This window comes from Leucopleurus acutus (assembly GCF_964270905.1).
Source record: "Leucopleurus acutus genome assembly, chromosome: 2".
Classification (NCBI taxonomy): Eukaryota; Metazoa; Chordata; class Mammalia; order Artiodactyla; family Delphinidae; genus Leucopleurus; species Leucopleurus acutus.
In genome coordinates, this window is record NC_139143.1 from 172806103 (window position 1) to 172817862 (window position 11760).

Consider the following 11760-nt stretch of genomic DNA (forward strand, 5'->3'; position numbering starts at 1 on the left):
GTCCGCCTGCCGATGCAGGGGACACGGGTTCATGCCCCGGTCCGGGAGGATCCCACATGCCGCGGAGCAGCTGGGTCTGTGAGCCATGGCCGCTGAGCCTGCGCTCTGCAGCGGGAGAGGCCACAGCAGTGAGAGGCCCGCGTACCGCAAACAAAAACAAAAACAAGAACAAACAAACAAAAAACAAGTGATGCACAGGAGTCCAGTAAAAGCTATATAAATTAAACCCAGCCCGGGCTTCCCTGGTGGCACAGTGGTTAAAAATTGCCTGCCAATGCAGGAGGGGACACGCGTTCGCGCCCTGGTCCAGGAAGATCCCACTAAGCCTGGTGCAACTAAGCCCGTGAGCCACAACTACTGAGCCCACGTGCCACAACTACTGAAGCCCGTGCGCCTAGAGCCCGTGCTCCCTAACAAGAGAAGCCACCACAGTGAGAAGCCCGCGCACCACAATGAAGAGTAGCCCCCTCTCACCACAACTAGAGAAAGCCCGCACGCAGCAACGGAGACCCAATGCAGCCAAAAATTTAATTAATTAATTAAAAATTAAACCTGGCCCTTGAGGAGTGGGCTTATAATCCTGCGAGCCAAAGCAGAACAGAGGCTGAGGACAGCACTGAAGTAGTAGTATCTTTTTTTTCCTTTTTGGTATTCCAAAAATGCAAACCCAACCCTAAAAACATCTCACCAAACTACAGAAACGTTCTGAAAGAACAATGCTTTAAATTTAAAACTCACAGTCTCATAAAGCAAGCTTTAGGAGCACACTTAGTTCACTAACTGAAACTTAGGACCTTCTTTCCAAACTTCTGTTTATTTTCACTCTGAAACTGCCACCGATTTTAAACAGGGCTCCACGTGCCCTGAACTCAGCATGGAGCCAGAACCAGGGAGGTTTCTCTTCCAGGGCATCATCTTTTCACTTCAAACCTCTTTTACATCATTTCTTCTCATCTCCATGCTCTCCACCCCCACCTCTACCCTCCAGCATTACCCTCTCTTCCCTACCCCCAAGTCTTTTTCTCCAATGTTATTTTATTCCACCACGTGAGAAGAAACTAGCATTATCTTTGCTTGAACACTGTTTATTAATTTGCCTGTCAAACATTCTATACAGCCGTTTACATCTTACTATAGAAACCTCCTGGGTACATATTGACAGCTCAGCAAGTATTTACACAAAGCTCTGAAACACTTGGCTCCTTCAGAGAGAAGAAGCTGCTGTGTCAAGCAAAGAATTATCAAACACCTTTCCCTCTACCTTTTTCCCTCTTTCATAAAGGGAAGCTTCCTTCTAGCACACCTCTAAGATGCCTAAATTACACTTTTTAACTACTAAACCAGGAGGAGAAAAATTGGAAATTCTGGTATACTGGAGAACAGCCGAATGAACAGCATTTCCAGGACCAACTGCAAACCACACAACATAGTTTTAAAAAAACAACAGGGTTATGAGAAATGGCAATACACCTATGAAGCTGACCCTGAGACGCTTAGCTTTTCCTGTTCCTGTTCCAGTCTCAGGAACTTTTGCTCCTCTCTCAGCAAAACTTACAGGGCAAGTTCAGGCACTCAGATTACAACCAACTGCCCAAACCAGACCTAGACCTGCCCAAACACCAAAAGAGTCTGGAGAGCTTAATACTACCTCTCCCCACCTTCCTATCCACCCCCAACCAAAGAAACAGTGTTAATGCTGAATTTATGAATATCCACTCCTCACTCCCTCCCTAATCTACCCAAAATCCCCTCATGGAGATTCTGAAGGAACTATTTTTCAAGTCTTGCTCTAATGAACTCTAATTTTTCAATTACTGTTTAGTGTATTAATACCACCAGCCAGGTGGAATGACTAATGACAACCAGATTAACAGTCTCAAAGCAAAACAATCTGGTAGGGCTTTTTCTGTGAAGGGCCACAGACCACAGTGGCACCCAACTATCTAGAGCTTGTTCCTGTAAGTCCTCAAGAGAAAACAGACTTGAATTCCTTGAGCCCAGGGAAAGAAAGATGGTCTCAGGATCCCTGTTGAAAAAGGTACAGGAAGAAGCTGCCCTCCTAACAAGCCAGGTATGGAAGCACAGACAGATGTGTAGCATCAGAGAAGGTTATGCAGTTCACCAGCTTCGCTTTACCAGTGAAGAGAAAATGAAACAGAGAAGGCAAATGCCCTGCCCAAAGTCACACAGCTTAATCCAGAGCTGCATGTGGAACCAAAGCTCCTCTTCCTTCTGAGTCCTGCACTCTTTACTGCTCACTACTATACCACACACAACTCGATGCACATCAGTAATGATAATGACCGATCTAAACAGGGAAAAACCCAGAAATGAAAGCCAAGGGAATCAGGACTCCATTTCAGAGACCAAGGTATCATCCCATCTCACTGGCAGGAAAGAACTATTTAGTGCCAATTTATTTTGAATGCCATATTTTAGCCATATTTGCATGCTTCAGTTGCTTCTAGAATTTTGGGATTTGAAGCCAATCAATACAAACTTTTGGGGGATGGGAATGGGAAAAGACCCTGACCATTACTTTGTTAGCTTATTTCCACGTTTTAAAAAAGGTTCACTGGGACTTCCCTGGGGCGCAGTGGTTAAGAATCCGCCTGCCGATGCAGGAGACATAGCTTCAATCCCTGGTCCAGGAAGATCCCACATGCCATGGGGCAACCAAGCCTGTGAGCCAGAACTACCGAGCCTGCGCTCTAGAGCCCGAGTGCTGCAACTACTGAAGCCCGAGCACCTAGAGCGTGTGCTCCACAGCAAGAGAAGCCACTGAAATGAGAAGCCCACACACCACAAGGAAGTGTAGCCCCTGCTTGCCGCAACTAGAGAAAGCCCGTACGCAGACCAACGCAGCCATAAATATATACATACATACATACATACATACAATAAGGTTCGCTAACTTTGCAAAAGAGTGACTGTAGACTTCACACCCTACAGGAGTCAATCTAACATATGAATATTTAATGCAATCCAAATCATCTTGTTACAGCAGGTGCCACTTGTCATGGTTACTCTGTGCCACACACAAGGGAAGGAACCTTAAAAAATCCCCACAGGGCCCAATACAAAGAAGCCAGCCTTGGTCCTGACTGCTTTCTCTCTTCTCTCACCATCATCCCAACCTTCATCAGCCCAGTTCTCTCATGGAAAGCAGAGAAACATGAAGCCCTCACAACTAAGTGCCGTCTCAGTGTGGTTTTCCTGATCCCTCCTACTTGAGAGAGCTCCAAGAGTCCTGTGTTTCAGCCAGCCCAGAATTTCTGCCAGTAGGCATTCCCATAAGCCCAGGATTCCTGTATTTGTTTCCCAGGAGTCGGAAATATCATTTGATATTTCCATAGCAGGAACTAACAGCCAAGCTTCTACAATCAAATCCACCTTGATCCTGGACTACATATTCTATTGGATTTTTTACTTTGATGAGCGTAGTCTACCAGCTCAAGGTACTACAGCTAAAAAAAAAAGCTTTACACGAGGTTCAAGAACATAGGTGACTGAAAAGTATTTCATCAGTAGCAGGATTCAACACCTTGAGATACAATACTACTTATGTAAAGGCATAAAGGAAAAGTTTGTTTGATGGGATCCAACCAGCTCCTGTGAAAAAGACAGAGCCACAATACACACACATACCTAATCTTTATTCCATAAAGATTCAGAGTCAAATGAACATTACCACCTTAACTCTGTTAATCAAGTCCCTGCAGAAAACTTTTTTTTAACATCTTTATTACAGGATAATTGCTTTACAATGGTGTGTTAGTTTCTGCCTTATAACAAAGTGAAACACTTGCCAAAAACTCTTAATTCAAGACTGAGTTAGGGAAAGAAGAGAACAAACCAAGATCTTATTATTTAAGAATGCTTAAGAATAGGCATCATGGTCTGACAAGTAGTTTATCCTTAAGTAGCAAAAAGGAATTCAGAACGAAATCTACCCACCTACAACCTTCATCTAGATGACACACCTGAAACAACCCACAAAACTGGAAGTTGCACTGTCTCTTCTACAAGTGAATGCTCACCAGCCCATGCTCTGGGTCTCAGGAGAACAGGCAACTGAACTGAAATCCGACAGAAATCTATGTTGTGTGAAGTGCTAGGCCTGTTAATGTTAAAAGGGAATGAGAAAATTCGCACAAAGGCAGCACAGACAAGCTTCCAAACAGGGACTGTATCTACTTTCCTACCATTTATCCAGAACAGAACATAGTGCCTAGTACATAGAAAGTGCTCAAATATTTGTTTAATGACTGAAAAACAGAAATTACTATACGGCAAAAATTGGTTTTACCAAAAAAAAAAAAAGAATTTGCTTGAATATCCCCAAGCTGAAAGAATTCAAATTAATTTTTGTTTTTAAATGAGCCTTGACTTACCCCAAATTATTTCATCTAACGGTTTAAGAATAGTAAATTACTTAGCCTCCTTTCCCCCCCACCCCCAAAAGGGAAAAAATGAGGGGAAAGAGATAAACTACAGAATGACCCAGAGAGAAGATGTTCTAAGACAAAATTTCTCCTCCAGACACTAGGAATCTAATTTAAAATTCCCCTATTTCTTGCCCAGATGTAGAACATCATGGAAGACACGGAGTCAAGGCACAGACCTCTAAACCTGCTACCTGACATAAATATTTTCAAAATTCCCAGCTCAACGTAAGGGTAGAAAAGCAGTTCTAAGATGGGGAGGGAATACATCTAATTAGGCCGCCGAAGTGAACAAAATGTGAACAAAATCTCATAGGACAAAGGTACAACTGGGTACTGCTGGGAGAGGGGCAGACATGAAGGAAGACTTTTTTCTGCTTTGAAAAGATAGATGACTGCAAAGAATACCCAATATTCGTGGCCAAAGCACTGAAGACAGAACATGATGAAGAGGAAGAGCAAAATAAAACAGAATACATAAAAACACACCTAAAAGTTGTAATTTCTAAGCAAGTCTTAAGTATCATTGTAGGTCATATCTTTGTTATCTTGGAAGACAGAAATAAATGGAACTTAAAATGCAAAGAAAAAAACTGGTTGACCTCTATTTCAAAGCTGTAAAATGAATGATGACAAAATAGAAAACTAGGCTTTTTGATATTTCCAGGAACAAATGATAAATTTCACCAACCAAGCCTTTAAGAAACAGCCCCTCTCAAGATCAAAAAAGATGTCCTTCCCTTTAAATTGATCTGCTCTCCCCAAGTTCAATTAACAAAAGAAAGTGTTAACATGTAAACAAATAATGAGGCCAGCCTTCCTTAAAACAGAACACCTAAATATGAAATTCTCTTTCAGAAAGCTTTCAGTTCTCAAAGTTTTTTCCTACCCCCTCTGATAAAGATCCCACATTTGCCACTCAATAAAAAGGTCAGTAAAATAATTTCAGTTCTGCAAAGCGAACAGGGTCAAAATTACTCAAGACAAACGCATCTTCAGAGCCATCAAAGAAGTCATTTATACCATCAGGAAAGTCACAAAACCAAAACAAACAGCAAACCCATTGTAGAGAAAAACTCAGCTACTGTTCTGACAACACAGAATCTATTTCAGTCTGCATAAAACATAACAAGCAAAATAAATCCAAGGTACAAGCAAAATGCCACTGCCTCCTCTTTTGTTTCGGGCACAATGTAACAAGGGCAGCCTGTCTGGGACTCTGCTCCTGCTGATACAGTATTGCTGCTTAAACCTCCCTCCTCAAGGTCACAGCCAATTTCAGCTCTGGAATAAAAGGCAGATAGTGGCAGCAATGGTTTGGGTTATCACTGGCAGAAAAGCAGAGTGTAAAAGTTTATGAGCTCATCAGGATTGTTGTACCATTACATCAGAGGCAATTATAAATGGCCAAGAGCAGGAGATGGGGAGCCAATCAGATCACAGATAGGATGTCAACCTAAGACCAACTGTCTCCTGGCTTTGACAGAAGGATTTTACCTCCATAATTCAAATCCCAAACCAAAGCAATCTGCACTTACTACTCCAATCACTCAGCTGTTTACCAGCACTTCCAGGGAGAAGCCCAGGCCACTGGGCCGACGGAGACTAAGACAGGAGACGGCCCGGGCTGCCCTGGGTGGACCGCAGCCGGCCTCTAGCTGCTCCCAAGCAGGCCCCTGCCCTCCCTCGAGGTCCCCCCGAGCCCGAGGGGCCCCTCCTTGAAAACACAGATGGGGAACGGCCTAGAAGAAGGTGGGCGGTGGGGGGAGGAGCAGAGAGGAGCGGCAGGTGAGCAAATAACTGTTCACTCAACTCCAGACCTCCTAGCACTGCCTATACCCCTAACCTGACCCCCCAGCACCCCGTCACCCCGGGCCGGGCCCTTTCCCGCACACTCTGCTTCGCACCCCCTGGAAGACTCCCAGAGCTGGAAGGGACCAGGGTAGAGGGAGAAGGGGAGCAGACACCTCAGGGAAAGCCCCACACAAAGGCTGAAAGAGGGAAAGAGAGTAAGGCAGACAGGCAGCCATTTTAAGAGGGAAGAGCGAGACAATGGCAGCTCCCCAGCAGTGGGGGCCCCGGACTGGGGGTAGCCCACGGCTGTGGCCTGCTCCCCGCCGCCGCCCCCCACTCCCAGGACCCCGCTCGCCCCAGCCCCCTCCCCACTCAGCCGTGTACCTGCGGGGTCCGGGCGAGCGGCTGACCCCCGCCGCCGCTGCTCCCGGGGCTCATGGGCGCGTGGTGGCTCCTTTGTTGGGCTCCTCCCGAGGCGGCCGCCGCCGCCGCCGCCGCAGCAGCAGCAGCAGCCCCCCAGCACTGCGAGGCCATGTCCGCCGGGCCCTTGCCGGCGCCCCCGTCCTGGGGCCCGCCGCCGTAGTCGCCCCCGGGGTAGCCCTGGTAGCCCCGGGCCGAGCTGGGCGACGTGAGCAGTTGGTTGAGGGTGGGGGTGGCGGTGGGCTGAGGGGTTCCCCCTCCGGCCGCTGTGGGGCCGCCTCCCCCCATGGCCCCGAAGCGCTGCTGAGCGAAGGACGAAGACGACGAGGAGGCGGAGGCGCTGGAGGAGGGAGGCGGCTTGGAGCCGGCGGCCGCCGCCGCGCCGGACCCCGGAGTGCCACCTCTCGGGGAGCTCAGCGCGTAGGCCTGGGGGGGCGGGGGGTAGGCGCTGCGGTTGGGGTAGTAGGAGTTGTACTGGTGGTTGGGGAAGCCGTGGTCGTGCGAGTTCTGCTGGGGCCCCGCGTAGGGCTCCAGGCCCCCGCCGCCGCCGCCGCTCTGCAGCGCTGCCAGGCCAGGGCTTTGTTGTCCGCCATGTTGTTGGTGGAAGACGGCGGCCGCCGCGGCGGCGACGGCAGACGGGCTCCGGCCGTAGGGTTGCCCGAAGCCGTAGGCTGGGGGCGGCAAGGCGGCCGCGGCTGAGTGAGGAGGCGCCCCCACCCCGTCGCTGCTGCCGCCACCACCGCCGCCGGGCGGCTCCGTGAGGTTATTGTTCAGGGCGGGCCTAGGGCCCGCGTTCCCGTTCGAGTTCTTCAGGTCCGGCTCCGCGCCGGGCCCGCCACCGCCGCCGGCTCCGCCGCCGCCGCCACCCCCATTGCTCTCAGCCCCGTCCTGCAGCTCTTTTCCCAGTGGCTGCGGCGGCCCCACGGCGGGGCCCTCGCTTTCCTGCCCGGCGGCTGCCTTCATTTCCCCGCGCTCGGCCGCTACCGCCGCCGCCTCGCCCCCCGCCTCCTCCCGCTGCTGCTGCTCCGCTTTCTTCAGCTCCGAGGGCGGCGGCGGCGGGTTGCCCAGGCTGCTGGCGGCGGCGGGGGCGACCTGCGCGGCCATGATCCCCGCTGTCTCGTCCGCGGAGAGACCCGGCCCTGTCTTCGTCTTCTTTCCCCCTCCCACCCCGCCCCGGGGCCGAATCCCCCGGGCTGCCCTCCCCACTCGCCCGGGCGGGCCTCGCGGGGCTCCGCTGCTGCGCTGCGCTCGCTCGCTCCTCTCCCCCCCGCCCCGCCGGCTCAGGCTCCGGGCTGGCGGCGGCGGAGGAGGAGGAGGCGGCGGCGGCCGAGGCGCCGGCGGCTCAGCTGCTCCCGGCTCTGTAGGCTCGGGACCCGGCTCTCCCGGCTCATTCCCCCCAAGCCCTTGCCTGGGAATGAGGGGGGCGGTGGAGGCTCCGCTCCCCAGGGCCTGGCCCCGCTGTGACTCTCCGCTTTCTGCTGCCGGAGAAAGGAGGAGGGAGGGAGGGAGGGAGGCAGGCGAGGGGGAGGGGGCGGGGAGGGAGGGAGGGAGCGGGGGGAGGGGGACCCGGGACGGGCGGGCTGGAGGGCGCGCGGCAGCAGCCCAGGCGCCGGGAGGTAGAGTCGGAGCGTAGGCCGGGCCGGGCGCCCTGCCTCCCCTCCCCGGCCGCGGCGCGGGCTGAGGTTGCTGCGCGGCACCGGGCGAGCGGGCGGGCGGGCGGCCGGACTGAGCGGCTAGAGCGCCCCACTCTCCTCCGAGTCCCCCTCACTCCGACACGAGGCTCAGCACTGCCATTTTACCCAGCGCCGTCGCGGCCGCCTGGCAAACCCGGAGCGGAGCGCGGAGCGGGCGCAGGCCGTGGAACGGACTCGCTCCCGTCCCTTCACAAAGGAGGAGGGGAGAGAACCAGCCGCGGCGGCGGCAGGCCCTCTGCCGCTTTCGCTCGGCAGCGCCGCCGCCGAAGGCTTCGGGGAAAACCCGGCCCGGAGCTCGCGCCTCTCCGGAGCCTGCGCCGCCTCCCTCCTGGCGTTCCTACCCAGGTCGGTCCCCTCCAGGCTGCGCGTAGGGGAGCGGGCAACCGTGAAGTTTACTTGGGGCTGCAAAATTGGCCTGAGCCCGAGACCGCGGCCGCCTCGGCCCAGGCCTGACCCCCTGGCAGCGGGCCTGGTCTCTTGGCTGCTACTTAGCACCTCTACAGCACTTTTCTTCTTCAAAACCTTTTACAAACCCGCTCCAAAGAACCAGCTGAGCCTTACAGTTTATCCCCTTTGCAAGCTGCATGGAATGACAGATCATTGTTTTAGACTTTCCGTTTTCCCACTCCTCTGCCCTCATTAGCCAGTCCTCACAAGGCCCTGGGGGCATGAGGTCTATTATCTCCATTTTACAGAATCAAGACAGAGTGTAGGGGACTGCCCTGTCACTTAAAGTCAGAGCAGAGGAGGGTGGCTTTAAAAAGCAGCAGAGTCCCCACAGCTGCCCCTAACTACTTAGCATTAAAAACAAACAAAAAACAGTGGTCACGGGCTTCCCTGGTGGCACAGTGGTTAAGAATCCGCCTGCCAATGCAGGGGACACAGGTTTGAGCCCTGACCGGGCAAGATCCCACATGCCGCGGAGCAGCTACACCCGTGAGCCACAACTACTGAAGCCCGCGTGCCTAGAACCCGTGCTCCACAACAGGAGAAGCCACAGCAATGAGAAGCCCGCGCACTGCAACAAGGAGTAGCCCCCACTCACAGCAACTAGAGAAAGCCCGTGCTCAGCAACGAAGACCCAATGCAGACAAAAATTTTTAAATTAATTAATTAAAAAAAAAAAAAACAGTGGTCAAGTTGTGCCATATTCAACAATGTGATCAGAATGGGTTTGAGATCAAAGCTGGTCATCTCAACACTGACTTAAAATAGTCACCACTGAAGCTACTTTGAGGGCATATGACAGCCTTCTAGCGGGAGAACACAAGCCCCACCTTTGCCCACAATGACCAAGAGCCCCAGTCTCCAAAGACAGTACCTGTAAAACTGTAAACACATCACAGAAGAGGCTTCAGGGACTGGAGGAACCTAAGTGTTCAAAGAAACCACTGCAGAAGAGGGATGACCAAATGGAGGAAACTATTTTCGCCTTAAAGAGAGAAAAGGTGCAGTCTAAGAGGTCACTTAGAAAACAGATGCAACCCAAATTTGTTTTCTGTCCTACACTGTAAAGAATCATCAAAGTTTACCATTATATTCTAAGAGATGCTGATTGAGCTGTGGGCATACATAGAAAATTCTAGATCCACAGGCCCCACCGAATCCCAGCAGCAGCCTTTTCCTCCTCTGGCTGACTTGGAATGCTCTGACATGACAGGCTACAAAAGCCAGAGGGGATTCCAGCTCCTCACCAAGCCCAAGGCTGCCTTGGGAGAGGCCAAGCCAGCTAGTCACTAGACACCAGAGCCTTTTTCCCCCTTAGATTCTGTAAATGGAGACTTCATGGCCACAGAACCATTACCTTAGAACTTCCAGATTCTGCAGGCCCCTGGAGTTTTGGCCATGCCACTGGTCACTGTGAATAATTCCGAAAACCTGAACTCATTCTTACCCCCAAGAAAACCTAAGAGCATCTTACACTAAAAAAGCAAAAACTTCCTACTGGTGTTTTATTTCCCCCCAAGCCAAGAACCAAACCGGCCTACCAGGATCTGACTGACTGGAATGGACCAGTGCCCTCCTTTCACTCACAGTCCTCAGGGGCAACAACTCGCCCGGTGCATTAGGTCCTAGAAACCAGATTATAGGCTGCCTCTTAAATGGAGCTTGGCTATTTAATCAACTGCCTCTGAGCTGGCAAACAGTCCTGAGTCCTGCACACAAATGAGGAATTTTTTACATGCAATTACCCTGCCATTTCCCTCAGAGGTGGAGTATAATGAGAAACCTGGAGCCCAGTGACAATCTGGAAGCCAGAATGAATTTGTCTCCAGAGGAAGCCCTCATCCCCTTTCTTCAATGGCTGTGAAATTTGGAAAGTGCCAAAATCCCTGTCCGACACGTGGGCAGGCTGTTTTGAAAACAGCCACCATTTTTGTCTAGCAATAAAGTGCGCAAAAAATCTCTCCACCTGGGTTGGAGGAGGTAGTAATGTCGGATTTCTCCTTTACCACTTTTTTTTTTAAATCTCAAATCCTGTAGGGTCCTCTTCCACCCTTACCCTTACAGCCCCACATCACTATCCCGAGTTGACGGGAACTTTCTTAGAAACTGGCCCATCAGCTTTCCCTAGGGGTAATGGCTGCGGGAAAGGGGGGGAGGGGAGGAACAGGGCACGTGGCCGGCCCAAGCTCCGAGACCCGGGTTTGGGGCTGTGGGTCCTCCCGCTGGTGGAGTTTTCTCCCCCACGGCCCCTGCCTTTTAACCCCACACCTAGGCAGCTCAGGAATCCCGGCGCCGATTGGAGAACTAGGACTAGGACAGCGCTACCCGCACGAAAGCTCCTTTGCCACCAACAGCCTGATGGCAAATATGGACTGTATCGTTGACATGGAAACCGGACTAAAGTCTCGCTCGCTCCGTCACAAGAGAGTTCTTATCGCCGTCCCCTACCGCACGGCACCTGGCAAACGTGGACTGGATCTCCGGCCCGGAGGATCAGGCGGAGTTTTCTGCGCGCAGCATTAACTCCCGCGGCTGCCGCAGCCAAGGAAGGGGGCAGGGCTGCCAGGACAAACCGACTGAAAATGGCAGAAAATGTGCTCTCATTTTATCTGGCTACACAGTGTGCATGGATTGGGCCCGAGAGTAAGGGAACAGCCTATTAAAATCCACGCAGTCAACTGCAAAATGTGGAACCGAGGCCTGGAGGGTTTGCTAAGAGAGGGAAACGTTTGCAGGGAGGACAGCCCTTCCTCTCTGGCAATTTGCTTCCCAAGTGTCCGAAATACAAAATTCAACAAACAAACAAAAGATCGGGCCCGTATCCTTCCTTTCCCCACTCTTTTTGAAGGAAGACGTTTAAGCCCAGGGACCCAAGTGAAGGTTTGCCTCGGTTCTGAACTAAGGCGCGGCGAAATAGGTGGAGCGCCGGCTCGTAGCCTCACACGCGTCCCCGCCGCGCC

General features: G+C 52.0%; 1 protein-coding gene across 3 annotated transcripts in view; it reads right to left on the reverse strand.

Moving 5' to 3' along the window:
* ARID1A (AT-rich interaction domain 1A) overlaps window positions 1-11312 on the reverse strand; it is a 74162-nt gene extending 62850 nt beyond the window's left edge. For 2 of the 3 annotated variants that reach the window (XM_082857988.1, XM_082857987.1), the window contains exon 1: window positions 6624-8124. In XM_082857988.1, the coding sequence (XP_082714114.1) occupies window positions 6624-7763 (1140 nt within the window). In that variant the 5' untranslated portion in view covers window positions 7764-8124. Of the gene's footprint in view, window positions 1-6623; window positions 8125-11258 lie in introns of those variants that run through there. The other variant, XM_082857989.1, reaches the window with a different exon arrangement.
* Between the last annotated feature and the right edge of the window lie 448 nt (window positions 11313-11760).